This window comes from Haematobia irritans, chromosome 3, assembly GCF_050003625.1.
Source record: "Haematobia irritans isolate KBUSLIRL chromosome 3, ASM5000362v1, whole genome shotgun sequence".
Taxonomy (NCBI): Eukaryota; Metazoa; Arthropoda; class Insecta; order Diptera; family Muscidae; genus Haematobia; species Haematobia irritans.
Genome location: NC_134399.1, coordinates 216,060,620 through 216,082,125, shown reverse-complemented (window position 1 = coordinate 216,082,125; position 21,506 = coordinate 216,060,620). Strand labels below are relative to the sequence as shown.

General features: G+C 33.7%; 2 protein-coding genes across 3 annotated transcripts in view; one reads left to right on the top strand and one right to left on the bottom strand.

Annotated features, from left to right (window-relative positions):
* The window catches only part of Hexo2 (beta-hexosaminidase 2), a 41,414-nt gene that overhangs the window by 11,035 nt on the left and 8,873 nt on the right, over nucleotides 1-21,506 (bottom strand). For both annotated transcript variants that reach the window (XM_075302828.1, XM_075302829.1), the window contains exon 2: nucleotides 18,855-19,098. In XM_075302828.1, the coding sequence (XP_075158943.1) occupies nucleotides 18,855-18,955 (101 nt within the window). In that variant the 5' untranslated portion in view covers nucleotides 18,956-19,098. The remainder of the gene's footprint in view (nucleotides 1-18,854; nucleotides 19,099-21,506) is intronic.
* Nucleotides 1,935-14,192, top strand: LOC142229775 (uncharacterized). Its single transcript, XM_075300353.1, has 2 exons — nucleotides 1,935-2,492; nucleotides 12,931-14,192. Exons 1-2 carry the CDS (start codon nucleotides 2,482-2,484, stop codon nucleotides 13,802-13,804), a joined length of 885 nt encoding a protein of 294 aa, XP_075156468.1. The 5' UTR covers nucleotides 1,935-2,481; the 3' UTR covers nucleotides 13,805-14,192.

Here is a 21,506-nt window from a genome sequence, read left to right as displayed (position 1 = left end):
ATTTTCTATAGAAATAAAAATTTAAGAAAATTTTCTATAGAAATAAAAATTTAAGAAAATTTTCTATAGAAATAAAATTTGAAGAAAATGTTCTAAATTTTATTGAATTACTAGCGTAACCCGGCCCACTTCGCTGCGCCTTCTGAAGCGTATTTGTAGGAACATTTTGCGTTAACTTAGTCAATCATATACTTCGTGCTGAAAACAAATTCGAAACGATTTGAATTCTTTCAAACAAATCGGACTACTTGTTTCGTTTATAGGTACAAATACGGCGGATATGCATATGTAAGACGGTTCGTCTTAAAAAAATGTCGGGGATCTGTATTCAAGTAGTTGGTCAATCTTCTATATTTCTTGTGAATTTTAAGTGTGGTTTATCAAGGAAAGGTATCCTTCTCCTCAACATATCTGAAAATTAAGCACTATATTATAATAACATACAAAGAATTACTGTTTCTTATCCAATAAATCGGAAAAAGCAAAAATAGTAAAAAATTTTACCACATTAACATTTGCTAAAATGTTGGAAAATGATGCACCCTCTACGTTGGCTGCCAATTTCATGTAAATTTAAGTTCTTTACTAAAAAGAAGCCTGGCAGAAGCCTGTGCAAAAGTCATAAAATTATGTACCGAGTTCCCCCCTACTTTCAATTTAAGAAAAAAAACGGACAACCGGGAACCCTCTCCCCACCTTCGCTCCACTCCGACCTGATATCGAACTATCACGCACCCTATATTAATTTCACAACTACTTCACAACCTATAAATTCTATCGAAGTAAATCGACAAAGTTTATTTCAATTTTCCCCTTCCCCAACCAGATATGGAAAAATCATATAGTAATTTAAAAATCATGTACACCCTCAAAAAAAATCGCTTCTTTAACATATGTTCCAAACATATTTTGCAGGAAGCACATATATTATTGGATACTGCCGAAACATTAATATGTTTGTTTTATGTGAACATATTATATGTTTGGAAGCATTTTGAGCCCAAAAATATTATATACTTGGAACAATTTTTCCCAAAGACGATTGTTCTCATTGCCTAACATACCCGTAATTTTCACTTCCACGAAATATTTTAGTTCTTGGCACCTTTTTCTGTAATACAAATAATGTTGAAGAAATTATTCACTTTTATAATTTTTTTAAATTTTACCTTTCGCCTGCACGGAGAATCGAACCGAGTACCATACAGTTTGTAAGCCAACACACTATCCACTGGGCTACGTAGCTGTTATGGTCACTAGCAGATAATTATCGTTATAAGTTACATTTATATAGCATAGTTTGCAGCGCCCACGAGCCCATGCAAACATAACGTTATTTAACAGAAACATACTTTTGTTTGCCACGTGGAGCAGTGGTTAGCATGTCTGCCTTGCATGCAAAGGGTCGTGGGTTCAATCCCTGACCGAAAACTTTTTTTTTTTTTAATTTGCACATTTATATTTATACTATATTAAATTTTTATAATGAAACTTCGATTTCATTCAAATTTTTGGCCTTATCATAAAACAGTTTTCCGAAACAACATACCAGCGGTTTCACAGAAATTGTTCTCTTTTGATTCTTTCGCTGTGTTATGTTGATATCTTTCGTCAACTCTCCCGGTTTCCATCTCTATTTCATTCTCTATACTCTCTCTGTCGCTTTGGATAAAATATCACAACATATGTATGTTTAGTCGAAATTTGTAAATTTATATATGTTTGCATTCACACATATGATTTTTATGAAACATTTATGCCCCAAACATAATATATACTAATATATTAACATAGATGTCCCAAACATTTAGTGTTAGTTTAGGAACATTACATGTTTGCACTTAAATATATTGTGTTTTAAAATTGTGCCCGAAACACACTTTGTTTATATCGGAACATATGAAAAACATATTTTTCTAAGTGTTGAACTCTGTTCAACAACATTTTATTCTGTTTTACTTGGTTTCATTAGATTTAAGTATTTTCTTCATTTATTCTGAATTGAATTGAATTAAATTGCATTGAATTAACATGAATTGTCAATATAACGCTTAACTTAAAATTCGAAATCAATTCTCATTAAGCGGCAACTCTGATCATTTTCACTCAATAATTTTATTAATATTTGTCCCTTTCACTTTGAATTAAAATCTTTGTTGTATGTACTAAATAGAAATGTCTGACTGATGCTTTGTCATGTAACTTCACTTGTGCATCGACAACCAAAAGGGTAAGCCGCAGCTATCTGCCAATAAACTGCCTATTGTAAACTGAATACTGAAATACTGCTTTTTTTTCATTTCTTTCTTTACTTTTCCGGGAGCATTAAATGATATATACAGTCCATTGCAGTTACTGATTTCGGATTTGTTCATGGTCCATTCGACCCGTCAAAGAAGCCAATAAAACGATTTTTTGGAAAAGTATCGGATCACGTCCACCGCTGTAAATACAAATTTCTGAAAAGTCTATATACTTATCATGGAGAAAAGGTACGTAAAGTTTCTTAATTTGTGATCGGTAGAAAAATTGAAGCTTTAAGTTTATTGGCAACTCAGGTCTGGAATACTTTTTTGGTATTATTAATTTGAATGCAAATTTGCTTTCATTACCGCTGTTTGGGATGCATATAGTCATATGATTTACTCAACGCTGGGGTAAATGACTTTCATTGCTATTTTCTGTTAATGTACATTTGTCTTGTAACATTATTTGGTGTTTAACGAACTCCACATAATATTACACAACGGCTACATAGCAGTTCAACAGAGAGATTTATTGCTAAGAGCACAGGTCTCTAGCATTTCAAAGAAAAAGACATAAATCTCTGTAAAATCTGGACTCTGATACAGTGCTGCCGCTACTACTTCAATCGAAGTATTTTGCTTCATTTTCACAAAATTTACTTCGTCACTCCTTCTTCCAAAAATCTGCTTCACTTTTTGTTCTGCTTCATATTTTAAAATTTTTCCCCATATTACATAATTGTTTTTCCTATTCCTTTAATTACGATGAACATAGCGGTTTTAATCATTGAATTATTAACCGATGTGGAACAATTTTTGCATAGTTGTTAGAGGCCATATACTTACACCATGTACCAAATTTCAGCTGGATCGGATGAAATTTGCTTCTCGTTTATATGGGGGCTATACGTAAAAGAGGACCGATATGGCCCATTTGCAATACCATCAGACCTACATCAATAACAAGTACTTGTGCCAAGTTTCAAGATGATAGCTTCTTTCGTTCGGAAGTTAGCGTGATTTCAACAGACGGATGGACATGCTCAGATCGACACAGAATTTTACCACGACCCAGAATATATACTTTATGGGGACTTAGAGCAATATTTCTATGTGTTACAAACGGAATGACAAAGTTAATATACCTCCATCCTATGGTGGAGGGTATAATAAAATGAATTCTATTGTTTTGTTTTCAAAAATGTATGCTACTTCAATTTTATTCAATATACTCCACTTTTTTCCAAAATGTACTTCACTCAATTTTTCACTAGCGGCAGCACTGCTCTGATATGAGCATTCTTCAAATAACATCGAAAGATCGAAGTTGATGTTAAATTTTTAACATTTTATTTTACCATAAAATGTACTGCTAACATTCGTCCATTAATGTTTGGTAGAACATAAAGTTTGGTTTAGCAACAATTACCCCCAAATTTATGTTAACAGTGGTCATCTACATTAGCAACATCTATTACTATACTGATACTTACAGCTGTAATCGACCATACTCACTGCAACATATGTTGTTTTCAACCTTCATACATGTTCGAACCGTCAACGAAAACAAAACACATCAGAAGTAAAAAGCAAAAACATCTGCAACATTTGTATTGAGACATACACCCACTTTAAAAAAAAAATATTGGCAACCAGTTATCACTATCCTCAACCTGCCTCAGCGGTTGACATTCGCACTTACATGTTCAATATTTACTCTTTCACCTCTGCTAATGACCGTAGCCGATTTATAAATACTTTTCAAAGACAGAAAAGGTATTTCTTCGGCTTATTGCAATTATTGAACTCTCATTTCCTCACGTCACGCACACACACCATTATTAATAACAACAGCTAGCACTTAAGTTGAAAATCATTTGGAGTTAAGCATCAAGAATAATCGCCAAAAACAAAAGGAAAAAAAAACCTCTTCACATTACCCCTCCTCCATAGGAAAAACTTTAAGATCACACCACTCTCTTGTCTTTTCAACAAACCTTTTGGAAGCGTTGCCACATACAAAGATAATTGAGTATAACAGGATTCAGCATGGTGCTCTTATGAAGAGACAACAAATGTGTAAAGGGCTATGAGAAAAAATTGTTTTATTTATCAATTTTTTTCAAGGCAGCTCTGCCGGGAATAAAGTTAAACAGCAATATTGACACATATGGTTTATTTTAATTTTTAATTTATGAAAAATTCAGATGTTAAGAGATTTTCCGAAGCAAACGCCAGTACATTTGAGAGGCACATCAACGCAAACTTCATGATATTTTGTTGACAGAGTCCTCTGCTGCTTTAGTTTGCTATGACAAAACTGTATCTTCTTCTAATTTGTCTATGCCACATATTTGCTGGTGGAATACCAACTTGAATTATTAAAAGTTGTAACTTATTTTGGTTTATGGTAATCTATGTACTATATCCAGACATTTTTTAGTTCCATTGCCACAATCTATTTTTTGGATATAGATTGCTAATGAAAACGAATTCTGCCTAAAAAATAATCCTTAGAATTTTGCATCCAAACCTATTTGTATAATTTGAATTTGGCAACTCTACACTGATTGCATTTATGGTTTGCTAATACTGACCTATACAACATTTGGTATGCAAACTAACATGAAAAGAGAAAAAGAGAGCGTGTTGACAAAAGGGTTATTTATTGACAGACAGTCATTCTGATCAAGATTTCGTAAAGTAAAGTAAAATATAAGGAAAGGAAACTAAGAAATATTTTTTGGCGGCTGCAACAGAAAATAAGAAATAATTACCATTTTAAACAGAAAATAACTTTTGGAGGCACAAAATAAGTTGAAACTAATATTGAGAAAGTTGAATATAAATGAAAAGTGTTCGAAATAAGTGAAGCTATTTTCTATTGTTGTGAAATGGAAAATTGAAATTATTGCTGCGTTGGATATAAAAGAATATTGCCTAGAAGTGTGAAATATCATATATTTGCCGTTTGCTATTTATGGAGGAATTTGCTTGGAATTGTGTGTTTTTGGTTGATGTTGAATATTGGAGACGACAATTATAACGGTTCGGAGCTGTACGGTCATGGAATTTAGTGGTTGATGGTGAATGTATGTGAGTGGTGATGGCCACGGAATCATTGTTACGGTGAGTGTCTATATTTGCATTGTGTGTAGACTTGTCACTAGATGAGGAAAAAAGAATAGATAAGAAAAAAGGAATACCTGCAAATAAAAGGGAGATTATACTTCTTGCTATTGGGGTTGCTAAGCCATATGCATTACTTGATTGGATGTTTATTATTAATATATTGTCGGCAAAGCAGTTAAATGTTACGGCAAATTCCTCGTACACAGAAAAAAAATTTTTCGTAGTAAAAATAAAGCTAAATTTAACTTAGTTTTATTGGAAAAAAGTATTGGCTAGTAGTTTTGTCGAAATTTTCCACAGCTTAATGAGATCTAACATTTTTTAAGTATGTCTGAAAAGGTTTATGAACTAGACGTGGGTATAAAGTTCAATGACCATACACATAAGTTCAATATGAAATAAAATAAAAGAAGTTTTTTCGTACGATTCCCAAAAATAAACAAAACAGCTCACATTTTTTCTGTGTAGGAATTACATTGAAATTTTCCAGATGATTTTATATGTCAACGAAAATTGAATTGAATAATGTACCTCATGCGACTAAGAGTTGGACAAGTCTAGAATTTACACTGAAAAAAATTTGAGCGACATTTGCCAATAACGACTAGTTTTTATTCAATTTCTGTATAACCGAGACAGTTAGTTTGTCTAGGAGAGGATATTGAAATCCCCTCTGTTAACATACGAAGATCTCACAAGGAATTCGGTAAATAAGAAATTTTTGTTTTACCATCTGATTTTTGATTTACCATCTGATTTTAAATTAACACATTGAAGTTATTTTAAACTGTTTGGGCATTACATCTCAAGAGAACTGAGAGGAGGTTTGTAAAAATCACTGGTTTGTTTTCATTACGACATTGAATTGTACATTTTTTTTGAAAAAGGAAATTTGAAGAGTATCGTCTTTAGCAAGAGACACTTGTCTGATATAACAAGTTTAACTTGGATTCTGATACAAATACCTCAAATTGGAAAGAGAAATCGAAATTCTGTAACGTTGTCTGTAAATCCATTATTGCCCGGGGTATTAAAATTTGCATTTGCGTGCAAGATAAGACAGAAAAGAAATACGATTGTCTGGAGATTGTATTAATTTTTCGGTTCGGGAGTTTCTGGAAACATTACTGACACATTTTTCCAGTTGGTAATATACTAATACACTGCACAATATTCGTTAGTAATGATCGACATGACAAACGAATTTCGGGAGAGAGTGAATAAATAATTATTTGCTGGAAAAAAGATATTAAGCCATATTATTGATCTCGAAATATTGGGAACCTGAATTTGGTTAGTAATAAGTGAAACGAAAACCCATTTTGAACTTTTTGGCAGCTACGTAACATATCCATACTACACTCAAAAGAAAAATGAACTTCATATGTCATTAAAGCCATTCTTGCAAATTTGAAATCCAAGATTTCCCTTCAAACTTCAAAATTTTCTTTAACAAGTGAAAAAACTTAGTTGTGTCTAATAAATTTTCTTGAATTTGCCGAAAAATATTTACTTAATTTTGCCATATCGGAGTGATGCCAGCGCTTGTAATACTGTTTAGTTAAAATTTTCTGAAATTTTTAAAAATTTTCTAAAATTTATCGAAAGTTATCTTTCCTGGCGGGTTCACTGTTTTTTCAGTGTATATACCAATCTTCCGAATGAACTACATTGGTTAGTTTTCAGCGAGGAAACTAAAATTATCTACGATTGTGTTTGGACAAACAGACAGAAACCGAATAACTTTCAGTTTCTATACATTGATTTCGTTGATGGTTTTTATTTGAACCATCAACAGTATCTTTTCAAAAATTATTATTGGTGGCCTCAGACATCTACGCCGTTTGGGACAATTGTTTTCTCAGTGCCGTTTAATTGGAATTCACTTTATGCGATTTATTTTTGAATGTTTGCTTAATTTTCACAACTCTGCAATTAGTTTACAATTTCTCAAGTGAACTGAAATTCTTTATACGGTGTTATCGATTTTCTGTTGTACTTATGGCCTTTTTTTTGTTTTGAGACGACTGTATGAGCCGTAAAACTACTTGGAAATTATTGCCACTCGATGAAAAGAAACATATTTTACGAATGTATTTACTGAAGGAAAATTTTAATCTGTATTTCGGAAGTTAGATATTTTGTTGGAATTTGGAAAATTCGTTTATTAAACTGTAATATTCTGAAAGACTTCTGATCGTAAGGATTGGTTGAATTTGTACTCGAACGATATTTTATTCAGTAAATATTTTGGTTCGTGGGTTTCGGACTGTCGTTTATTTATTTTCTGACTGAGTAATTCTGCGAAACATGTCGACCCAAAAATTCATCTTTTTCTCTGACCAATTGGTCACATATTGCGCGAATTTTTCTACCATCGACGTTACTGAACATACGCTGTCGGGCTTAAGAGTGGATTTGGATGACTTAGAACGTCGATGGCATACTTTAACTCAAGTTTACGAAACTGAGATGACAAGCGAGGAGAAATATTCTAAGACGGAAAGGGAATCTATTCATGCGAAATTTGATGAATCGTGCAGGTCATATAAAACTTGTAAGACCTCGATTTTGGATTTGATTGATATTGAAAAGGCCAAAATGGAAAATTCGACACGACAACCTGAGAGAGATAGAACTAAACCATCTGATGAATCTGGGTATTCATTAAAGGTGCCACCATGTGATACTGAAATTTTTAGCGGGGGATATGAAAAATGGCCAAGTTTCAGAGACATGTTCTCTGCCATTTACATTAAACATCCAAAATTGTCTCCTGCACAGAAATTGTTCCACTTGAGATCAAAAACTCGCGGAGAGGCAAATCAAATTGTTAAGCAATATGCATTGACTGATGACAACTTCAATTTTGCTTGGGATGCACTGAAACAACGGTACGAAAACAAACGAATACTCATCAATCATCAATTGAGAAAGATATTTGAAATTGAAAGGGTTACTTCTGAGAAAGGAAAGGCTTTGCGAAATTTACAATACACAGTAAATAACTGTCTGGCTGTTCTGCAAACTTTTAACATTTCTGTTTTGTCATGGGACCCTATCTTGGTTTTTTGGGTATCATCAAGATTGCCGGACGATACTTTAACAGCTTGGGAGAATTCTCTGACTGATCATAAGCAAATGCCTTCTTGGAGTCAACTGGATGAGTTTATTTCAAAAAGACTCGACATGTTGGAATCTATCTCTGATATGAGAAAACCTTCAAACCCACCCCCAACATCTCAAAAATCTCAAAACTATCACATGAAGACTGAGAAGAATTACAAGCCATGTAAGGCTTGCAAAAAGGATCATTCACTGCGCATCTGTCCTAAATTTATGTCTTGGCAACTTCCACAAAAGCGAAAATTTATTACTGATAATAAAATGTGCGGAAACTGTTTATCCTATGGTCATGTTTCTAAAAATTGCAAAAGTGAAAAACTTTGCCAAAAATGCCAACAACAGCACCATACTTTGCTACATCCCGATTCAAATGCCACAGGAGCAAGGGAAATGAATCAAAGGGAACAGCCGACACAGGTTTCGGCTTATCATGTTGGCACTCAACAAGGAGAGCAACCATCAACTTCTGCAGCTGCGTACTCTGACCCAGTTATGTACGTTCAGTCAAATTTTGCCCACTCTGGAGACTGTACTATTTTGCCAACTGCACTGATCGATTTAGAACATTTGGGAACAAATTTTACCATTAGAGCTTTTATTGATCAGGGATCACAAGAATCATTTATTTCAAATAGGGTTGTTAGCAAATATTCCATACCGACCAAAAAAGCGTTTACGACAATTTCAGGACTAGGAGGCACTGTTTTGGAAAACTCTTCAAAGTTCTGTAATTTGATACTAAAGTCTCGAAAGTCTGACTTCAAACTGAGTACAACTGCGTTAGTTATCACGAGCATGAATCATTTTATGCCTTCCACCCACTCTCGGATTTCGGATTGGTCTGATTTGAAGAAAATTGATCTTGCTGATCCCCAATTTTATAAACCAGCTCAAATAGATATGTTGTTAGGAAGTGACGTTCTGCCATTCATTCTTAAATCCGGTGTTCAAAGGAACATTGGTGGGAGCTTATTGGCTCAAGAAACAGAGTTCGGCTGGATAGTAAGTGGTCCACTAACAAATCGATCTATATCTTCGTTTGCGTCCTTTGTAACTAGTTCAAATACTTTGAATGACGAAGTAAGGAAATTTTGGGAGATTGAAGAAGTTCCGACATCTAAGAAATATTCTGCAAACGATGATTGGTGTGAGGAATTCTATAAAAAGACAACTGTTCGGGAATATGATGGGAAGTATAAAGTGAGATTGCCTTTTCGCAACGATTTGCCCTCGAATATAATTCTTGGATCTTCAAGACGAGCTGCTCTAGGACAATATTTGCATTTGGAGAAATCATTGCGAAAGTCACCTGATCTTGATCTTGAATACACAAACGTTTTATCCGAATATCTGAAACTTGGCCACATGGAGCCAACATCATCAACTGAAATCTGTTATAATTCAAAATATTTTTCGTACTACCTGCCACATCATGCTGTCGTCAAACCTGAGCGAACTTCCACAAAAGTGAGAGTCGTATTTAACGCCTCAAAGAAAACGACTTCTGGGTTTTCTTTAAATGACATTTTGCACACTGGCCCAATACTTCAGAATGACTTAATGAACGTCATACTGCGTTGGCGATTTTTTAGATACGTTTTCAATGGTGACATCCAGAAGATGTATCGACAGATTTATGTACATGAGGATGATAGGAAATTCCAAAGAATTTTGTTTCGACAATCTGCAATGGGTGAAATTTCTGATTTTTGTTTGAAAACTGTAACATTTGGAGTAAACTGTGCTCCATATTTAGCAATTCGAACACTGTTACAACTGAGTGATGACGCGAAATGTACTCATCCAACTGCATCAACAATATTGAAAAATCAAATATATGTTGATGATGTACTTTCTGGAGGGCATTCATTATCTGAAACGGAATCTTACTTATTAGAACTAATTGAATTACTCAAATCGGCTGGTTTTCCACTGAAAAAGTTAACTGCAAATCACTCGCTCATTCTACAAAAAATGCCCCCCGAGGATCTTCTGAACGAAGATTTCTTGAAACTTGAAGGTTCTAGTGAAACAAAGACTTTAGGAATACGATGGAATGCCATGGCTGACAATTTTTACTACAGTGTTTCGAACATTTCGGTCCCAACCGCTCCATTAACTAAAAGGAAAATATTATCAATTGTCGCAAAGATCTTCGATCCAGCCGGATGGCTAGCTCCCATCATCGTTGTGGCTAAGATTCTTTTACAGCAGTTATGGATTGATGGGACTGACTGGGATGAAGAAGTTAAGCCCCATTCACTGGAAAAATGGAACTTCTTCATTTCAAACTTTTCGGATATCGAGAACATACGAATTCCTCGTTGGATACATTACGCTCCAGACAAACAAATTCAGATTCATGGATTTTGTGACGCCTCTGAGAAGGCTTATTGTGCCTGTATTTATATTTGTACGATATCTTCACAAAACATTAGAACTTCTTATCTGCTCGCTTCAAAAAGTAAGGTAGCACCCTTAAAAACTGTAAGTCTTCCACGTCTTGAATTGTGTGGTGCTGCACTCTTATCGAAACTGTTGAAGTCTGTATCGCAAAATCTGAGCATTTCTGTTACTGATATTTATCTATGGTCTGATTCAACAATAACTTTGGCAAACCGCCATTTCATTGGAAAACTTTTGTTGCTAATAAAATTACTGAAATTTTGGATAATGTAGGAAATGCTACTTGGAGACATGTTCCCACAAGTGAAAATCCTGCGGATATTGGAACTCGTGGTTGTACTGCTGCTGAACTGAAGTCCAACACACTTTGGTGGAATGGACCGAAGTGGTTGGTAAAACCATCTGAATTTTGGCCAAAATCCACAACATTTAAAGAGCCAGATCTGGAAAGGAAAGTTACAACATTTCAAACTGAAACTGTTATTGATGATATACTGGAAAGATTTTCGGCTTTTAACCGAGCAATGCGCGTTATTTGTTACATGTACCGATTTATAAGGAATTGTCAGAAAAACAGGTCTTCTGTTATGGGGAATTCATTTATAACTGCGGAGGAAATTCGATTTGTTAAATTTCAACTAATTAGGGTTGCTCAACAGAAGTTTTATTCGCACGAATATAATGCCTTGAGAAATGGTGGAAATATCTCTTCCAAAAGCAAACTGTTAACTCTCAATCCAGTTCTCGATAGAAACGGTCTTCTTAGAGTAAATGGACGTTTAGCTAACGCCGATCTTCCGTACGCTGAAAGGCATCCTATTATAATTCCCGAACATTCTCGTTTTTGTAAATTACTTATCGCCTTTACACATAAAATTCTCTTACATGGTGAACACCAAAGCATGCTAAGGGCGATTCGATCTGAGTACTATATCATACGTCTGAAAAATGCTGTTCGGTATTGCATTCGAAACTGTCGTACTTGTACCATATACAAACATCGGATCCGAAGTCAAATAATGGCGGCCTTACCTCCCGAGCGATGCACCTTCTCGTTGCCATTCACTCATACTGGAATAGACTTTGCGGGACCTTTTGACTTGAAAACGTCTCAACTGCGAAATGCAAAACTCCAAAAGGGATATGCAGCAGTTTTCGTTTGTCTTGCTACACGAGCCATTCATTTAGAAACATGTTCTGATTTGACTACTGAGGCATTTATGGCTACCTTCGATCGATTTGTTGGGCGGCGTGGGTTTCCGAAAAAGGTTTTCTCCGACAATGGCACCAATTTTGTTGGAGCCAGTCGTACTCTGATGCGTGAATATCGTAACTTTCTGCAATCTGCAGAAAATCATTTAGTAGATAAATACAATGTTCATGATTTTACTTGGCAGTTCATTCCCCCTCATGCCCCACATATGGGTGGCTTGTGGGAAGCTGCAGTAAAAAGTATGAAGATTCATCTCCGCAAAGTGGCAGGAAATCTGAAATATACATTCGAAGAATTTTCTACTCTGCTGGTTCGAATCGAAAGTGTACTAAACTCAAGACCTTTATCTCCCATAAGTGAAGATCCTATGGAAATGAATGCATTAACCCCAGGCCATTTTCTAAGAGGGTCACCATTAATCGCAGTACCAGAGGAATTACCTGAAAATATCTCTCTAATTAATCGCTGGCAGAAACTGAAAGCGATTCAACAACATTTCGCGAAAAGATGGAAAAATGAATACATCACTAATTTACAGAAAAGATATAAGTGGAAAACTGAACAAATGAACTTGAAAGAAAATGACTTTGTAATTGTCAAAGACGATAATTTACCCCCTACTGATTGGCGGCTTGGGCGCGTTACTAAAGTTTACTATGGACCAGATTCAAAAGTTCGTGTTGCCGAACTAAAAACCCAAAATGGAACGTTGGTGCGTCCACTAGTCAAGCTTTGTATTCTACCAGTTGCCAATTAAATTTTTAGTTTCTTACTTCCGTTCATAAATTAACTAACTTTACTTTACAGCATTGCATCACGTATACCAAAATGCCGCATCTGTTTCAACAGACATTCTCTAAAAGATTGTCCTGTTTTTTATCGTATGGATGTTCAAAACCGGCGGAAGGAAGTAAAGGAGAAGCGATTCTGTTTTAAGTGTCTGTGCTCGTCACACACTCGTGATTGGTGTCCATCACGGAAAACATGTATGGTGTGTAACTATAACCATCATACAATGTTGCACATTGATGATCATAAAAGGAACATTAGCAACCGCACAAAAATTCAAGCGAAACCGCCAACACATACGATACGAACGTCTTCTGGTCTCAACAAACGCTTGCAAATTTCCGACCGCATATCTTCGAAAAAAAGGCAATCCGAAAGCCGGTCTCAGCCTATGGTGCGTGAACGTTTAAGTCCACGTTCGAAGATGCATGTTTTTATGCCTACTGCTCTAGCCCGAGTACTAACACAGGATGGTCCACAAAAGGCTAGATTAATGTTAAATTCAGCTGGGCTTCAAACTGTTATTTTGCGATCTCTTGTGGATCGTCTACATCTACGCACTACAAGGAAAAATGATCGGGAGTATTGCATCATCAATCTGCAGTCATATCATGATCCATCTGCAAAGGTGCAAATTATCGGCGTTGTGAAATCTCACTTCAATACGCCTCTTCCACCAGAAACAACTGAAAAGAAACTTCAACGGGTATACGATCATCTAACTCCACTTGCGGACCCGCATTTCTTCAGACCTTCTAATGTCGAAGTTAGCATTGCCAACGACCAGCTATCCAAAATTATCCTCGCAGGCTTGGTACAAACATCTACAACGATGCCGATTGCCCAAAGTTCAATCTTCGGTTGGATTATATCCGGAGTTTGCAGATATTGAGTTGCATCCACGCAAGGGGGCCGGCATGTTGAACTCTGTTCAACAACATTTTATTCTGTTTTACTTGGTTTCATTAGATTTAAGTATTTTCTTCATTTATTCTGAATTGAATTGAATTAAATTGCATTGAATTAACATGAATTGTCAATATAACGCTTAACTTAAAATTCGAAATCAATTCTCATTAAGCGGCAACTCTGATCATTTTCACTCAATAATTTTATTAATATTTGTCCCTTTCACTTTGAATTAAAATCTTTGTTGTATGTACTAAATAGAAATGTCTGACTGATGCTTTGTCATGTAACTTCACTTGTGCATCGACAACCAAAAGGGTAAGCCGCAGCTATCTGCCAATAAACTGCCTATTGTAAACTGAATACTGAAATACTGCTTTTTTTTCATTTCTTTCTTTACTTTTCCGGGAGCATTAAATGATATATACAGTCCATTGCAGTTACTGATTTCGGATTTGTTCACTAAGAGTGTATAAATGTAATCACCTCCTCCCACGTTCCCTGTAAATTCCAAGATGTTTACATTTTGATCTATTGTTTTAAAGGGACGTCACTTTCCCCGATACAATATCGACAAACACCGTAGTGAATAGCACCCCAAATCTTCCCTGAAAATTCTTGAAACCTTCCTTCAAGTGTGGGGCAAGGAACGTTGCCTCTTCGTTCATAACCTTCCACCACTGCCTTTGTAAATTTCAAGAAAACTTAAGAATTTTTGTTTTTTTTTTTTCAGTTTTAGAGGAGGACCTCCTCCCAGACAACAAAGGGGAGGTCCCCCTCCGCCAACAAATATCGAAATATAAAGTAGCGGATCTTTGTCTAGAAGCCAACCCAAAACTTCAATAAAAATTTCAAGCAAATCGGTCAACTTTGGTCCAATTTTCAAAAAGTCCGACAAATGGGATGTCCCCTTCCGCAACCAGGTGTCAAAAAATGAGGTACCCTATTTTCACCACATGAACGCCCCCTACGATCTCTGAAAGTTTCAAGTAAATCAGTTCAGCCGTTTCGGAGCCAACTCCGAACATACAAACAAACAATCAAACAAACAAACAAATAAACAAACATAGTTTGAGTTTTATATATATAGAATGAACACAAATTTTCTATCGAAATAAAATTTGACAAAATTTTCTATAGAAATAAAATTTGACAAAATTTTCTATAGAAATAAAATTTTGACAATTCTATATGAATAAAATTTTGACAAAACTTTCTAGAAAAACTAAATTTTGATAAAATAGTCTAAATAAAATTTTGACAAAATTTTCTATAGAAATAAATTTTTCACGAAATTTTCTATGGAAATAAAATTTTGGCAAAATTTCCTATAGAAATAAACTTTTGACAAAATTTTCTACAGGACTAAAATTTTGACAAAATTTTCTACAGAAATAAAATTTTGACAAAATTTTCTAAAGAAATAAAATTTTAACAACATTTTCTACAGAAATAACATTTTGATAACATCTATATATATAAAATTCAAACTATGTTTGTTTATTTGTTTGTTTGTATGTTCCGAGTTGGCTCCGAAACGGCTGAACCGATTTACTTGAAACTTTCAGAGATCGTAGGGGGCGTTCATGTGGTGAAAATAGAGTACCTCATTTTTTGACACCTGGTTGCGGAAGGGGACATCCCCTTTGTCGGACTTTTTGAAAATTGGACCAAAGTGGACCGATTTGCTTGAAATTTTCATTGAAGGTTTGTGTTGGCATCTAGACAAAGATCCGCTACTTTATATTTCGATATTTGTTGGCGGAGGGGGACCTCCCCTTTGTTGTCGGGGAGGAGGTCCTTCTCTAAAACTGAAAAAAAAAACAAAAATTCTTAAGTTTTCTTGAAATTTACAAAGGCAGTAGTGGAAGGTTATGAACGAAGAGGCAACGTTCCTTGCCCCACACTTGAAGGAAAGTTTCAAGAATTTTCAGGGAAGATTAGGGGTGCTATTCACTACGGTGTTTGTCGATATTGTATCGGGGAAAGTAACGTCCCTTTAAAACAATAGATCAAAATGTAAACATCTTGGAATTTACAGGGAACGTGGGAGGAGGTGATTACATTTATACATGATTTTTAAATTACTATATGATTTTTCCATATCTGGTTGGGGAAGAGGAAAATTGAAATAAACTTTGTCGATTTACTTCGATAGAATTTATAGGGACCATTGAGTAGTTGTGAAATTAATATAGGGTGTGTGATAGTTCGATATCAGGTCGTAGTGGAGCGAAGGTGGGGAGAGGGTTCCCGTTTGTCCGTTTTTTTTTTCTTAAATTGAAAGTAGGGGGTTGTCCGTAAATGGGAACTCGGTACATAATTTTATGATTTTTGCACAGGCTTCTGCCAGGCTTCTTTTTAGTAAAGAACTTAAATTTACATGAAATTGGCAGCCAACGTAGAGGGTGCATCATTTTCCATCATTTTAGCAAATGTTAATGTGGTAAAATTTTTTACTATTTTTGCTTTTTCCGATTTATTGGATGTTATTATAATATAGTGTATGTTATTATAATATAGTGCTTAATTTTCAGATATGTTGAGGAGAAGGATACCTTTCCTTGATAAACCACACTTAAAATTCACAAGAAATATAGAAATATGTATTCAACTACTTGAATACAGATCCCCGACATTTTTTAAGACGAACCGTCTTACATATGCATATCCGCCGTATTTGTACCTATAAACGAAAAAGCAAGTAGTCCGATTTGTTTGAAAGAATTCAAATCTTTTCGAATTTGTTTTCAGCACGAAGTATATGATTGACTAAGTTAACGCAAAATGTTCCTACAAATACGCTTCAGAAGGCGCAGCGAAGTGGGCCGGGTTACGCTAGTTTTCTATAAAAATAAAATGTTGACAATATTTTCTATAGAAATAAAATTTTGACAAAATTTTGTATAGAATAAAATTTTGACAAAATTTTCAATAGAAATAAAATTTTGAAAAAAAAATTCATAGAAAATTTTCTATAGAAATAAACTTTTGACAACAATTTCTATAGAAATAACATTTTGACAAAATTTTCTATAGAACTAACATTTTGACAACATTTTCTATAGAAATAAAATTTTGACACAATTTTCTATAAAAATAAAATTTTGGTAATATTTTCTAGAGAAATAAAATTTTGACAAAATTTTCTATAGAAATAAAATTTTGACAAAATTTTCTATAGAATAAAATTTTGACAAAATTTTCAATAGAAATAAAATTTTGAAAAAAAATGTTGACAAAATTTCCTATAGAAATAAAATTTTGAAAAAATTTTCTATAGAAATAAAAATTTAAGAAAATTTTCTATAGAATTAAAAATTTAAGAAAATTTTCTATAGAAATAAGAAAATGTTCTAAATTTTATTGAATTTTATTGCATTATTGAACACAAATTTTCTATCGAAATAAAATTTGGACAACATTTTCTATAGAAATAAAATTTGACAAAATTTTCTATAGAAATAAAATTTTGACAATTCTATATGAATAAAATTTTGACAAAACTTTCTATAAAAACTAAATTTTGATAAAATAGTCTAAATAAAATTTTGACAAAATTTTCTATAGAATACAATTTTGACAAAATGTTCAGTAGAAATAAAATTTTGAAAAAAAATATTGACAAAATTTCCTATAGAAATAAAATTTTGACAAAATTTTCTATAGAAATAAAAATTTAAGAAAATTTTCTATAGAAATAAAAATTTAAGAAAATTTTCTATAGAAATACAATTTTAAGAAAATGTTCTAAATTTTATTGAATTTTATTGAATTTTTGAACACAAATTTTCTATCGAAATTAAATTTGGACAACATTTTCTATAGAAATAAAATTTGACAAAATTTTCTATAGAAATAAAATTTTGACAATTCTATATGAATAAAATTTTGACAAAACTTTCTATAAAAACTAAATTTTGATAAAATAGTCTAAATAAAATTTTGACAAAATTTTCTATAGAAATAAATTTTTCACGAAATTTTCTATGGAAATAAATTTTTGACAAAATTTTCTATAGAAATAAAATTTTGACAAAATTTTCTATAGAAATAAATTTTTCACGAAATTTTGTATAGAAATAAAATTTATACAAAATTTTCTATAGAAATAAATTTTTCACGAAATTTTCTATAGAAATAAAATGTTGACAGTATTTTCTATAGAAATAAAAATTTGATAAAATTTTTTATAAATTTTCTATAGAACTAAAATTTTGACAAAATGTTCTATAGAAACAAAATGTTGACAATATTTTATCGAGAAATAAAATGTTGACAATATTTTCTATAGAAATAAAATTTTGACAAAATTATTTATAAATTTTCTATAGAAATAAAATATTGACAAAATGTTCTATAGGAAAAAATTTTATTGAACAAAAATTTTCTATAGAAATCAAATTTTGACAACATTTTCTATAGAAATAAAATTTGACAACAAAAATATAACTAAAATTTTTATAAAATTTTCTAAAGAAATAAAGTTTTGACAAAACTTTCTATCAAAATAAAATTTTGACGATTCTATGTGAATAACAATTTGACAAAAATTTTCAATAGAAATACAATTTTGACTAAATTTTCTGTAGAAATAAAATTTTGACATTTTCTGAAAAAATAAAATTTTGACAAGCTTTTCTAAAGAAATAAAATTTTGCAAATTTTAGTGGTTTATCTCTTCCCTTTCCGACTGTTCCGTAACTAACCCACAGAAACTCTCAGACAGTGCGCAGAGCAGCGTCGATCGCACATTAAAAAATTTTTCGTCGATGGTTTATCCCTCCCCTTTCGGACTCGGGTGTAACAATGTCTATATATCTCATTTTTAAAATTTCGAAAAAGTTGAAATATCGAAAAGGCGTCATAGGTCGACTATTTGATTACCGTAAACAAATTTGAATATTTCTGACCGAATTTTTTTTCTAAAGCTCATATCACCTCAAATTGTTTACACCCAGGTAAAAATTCCCTTGCTAATATTTTTTTTCTTACATATGGTCAGTGATATTAAGCATGTCAAGCATACATACCTTGTATCTGGCTCTGTTCCCGGACTAACACTTCCACCTGCCAATGTGATGGCCAGAAGCAATTGAGCCAATAGTAACGCCACAGCACGTTTGAATTTCATATTGGATGACTTTCTTTCTTTCTCCCGCTAGATTTTTTGTGGGAGTTATTCACGCTTGTTTGTACTTCGTAGCACTGATACATTCGATTATTTCATATCGTCCAAGTGGTATTGTTTTTGCAAATCACCATTAGCTGCCCTGCCTGCAAATGCACAGAAATAGAAGAAGCAACCATCAGTGGCGTAAAATGGGAATATTGAAATAAGCTTTAATGGTGTCAAATGGTGATTGACTTTTAACGTTTCACTGATAATAAATTACGACAAAAACAAAGTGAGCGTCATTATTAGCTGTAGACTGCAACGTCGTAAAAGTGATAGTCTTAGTTTAGGGAAGTTATGACAAATTTTCCATTGATTGCAGTGAACAGGGGGGTGTGGCAAGTAAATCTGGAATGGACCATAAAACAATTTGGCTTTCAAGTTTTATTCTTATACAAATAAATAGTTCTCCAAGAATCTGACGACTGTACGCATCACTAATGGGGATCATTACCTTTACAAAACCATATCCAAGGTTTTCCAACAAATGGTGTTAATTTGAACTAACAAAAAAAAAACAATATTGTCGTGAGCAAAAACATTTCATGTCGTTAAAATACGAATGCAATTTTTGCTTAGCTGCAATTCGCAGAAGCTAAATTTTTTCTATAACAAAAGTAAACTTTTCAATAGAGCTGTTGTCTCCTTCGAGTTAGGAGAATCGAAAATCCTATGAACTGATATAATTTTCCCTGAAACACTAGGAAAAATTCTACATTATTATTGAAAAAGTCCTTACACAGAAAAAAGTGGGAAAAATGAACTATCGCGGGCAAAAATTGAACTAAATTGTATTCCAGATTTTGAGATTCATTAAATTAAGGAAAATTGTCAGATATGTTTGGGATTTTTAACTAACAGTTACGAAATGCATCTTTCTCGAAAAGCAAAATGAACTAAAAATAAAGAAAAAATCTTAGGCACCAGATCATTCTCATTTTAACCACGCTGTAGTTCATTTTTACTATTTTTGTGAGAACTGTTCGAAAAACTATTTATACCCTCCACCATAGGATGAGGGTATATTAACTTTGCCATTCCGTTTGTAACACATCGAAATATTGCTCTAAGACCCCATAAAGTATATATTCTGGATCGTGGTGAAATTCTCAGTCGATCTGAGCATGTCCGTCCGTCCGTCTGTTGAAATCACGTTAACTCCCGAAAGAAACAAGTTATCGACGTGAAACTTGGCACAAGTAGTTGTTATTGATGTAGGTCAGATGGTATTGCAAATGGGCCATATCGGTCCACTTTTACGTATAACCCCCATATAAACAGACCCCCAAATTTGGCTTGCGATTGCTCTAAGAGAAGCAAATTTCATCCAATCCGGCTGAAATTTGGTACGTGGTGTTAGTATATGGTATCTAACAACCATGCAGAAATTGGTCCATATCGGTCCATAATTACATATAGCATCCATATAAACTGATCCCCCGATTTGGCTTGCGGAGCCTCTAAGAGAACCAAATTTCATCCGATCCGGCTGAAATTTGGTACATGGTGTTAGTATATGGTCTCTAACAACCAAGCAAAAATTGGTCCACATCGGTCCATAATTATATAAAGCCCCCATATAAACCGATTCCCAGATTTGACCTCCGGAGCCTCTTAGATGAGCAAAAGTCATCCGATCCGATTGAAATTTGGTCCATAATTATATATAGCCCCCATATAAATTGATCCCCAGATTTGTCCTCCGGAGCCCCTTGGAGGAGCAAAATTCATCCGATCCAGTTGACATTTGGAACATGGTGTTAGAATGTGGTCTCTAAGAAACACGAAAGAATTGGTCCATATCGGTCCATAATTATATATAGCCCCCATATAAACCGTTCCCCAGATTTGATCTCAGGAGCCTCTTGGAGGAGCAAAATTCATCCGATCCGGTTGAAATTTGCAACGTGGTGTTAGTATAAGGCCGCTAATAAACACACGCAAAAAAATAATTCTTTCCTCCCAAACGAAATTTTAGACAAACAAAGTTCGTTTCTCATTTGCTTTTCGCTGTAAGGAAGTGTATTTGGAAGAAAAGTATATACTTTTTGTGATAAACGTTTATTCTTTTCCAGGATGTAAAAACAATTTCATAAAGACTAGCTCAAAAAAAAACATTATTTTCTTGCTAATTACATTGTCCCTCACATCTTTCTCACATCCACGAGGATTTTTAGTTCTTAACACCTTTTCCTGTAATACCAACAATGTAGAAGAAATTATACGATTTTATAAATTTTTAAAATTTTTTTTACCTTTCGCCTGGACGGAGAATCGAACCGCGGACCATGCACATTGTAAGCCAACACACTAACCACTGAGCTATGTACCTGTTATGGTCATCAATAGATAAATATCCATATAAGTTATATTTATATAGCATAGCTTGCGGCGCCCACGAACCGAATAAACAAAGTTTACTTAACAGAAACAAACATTTAGTTTGGCACCGTGGATCAGTGGTAGCTACGTCCGACTCTCATGCCAAGGGTCATGGGGTCGATCCCTG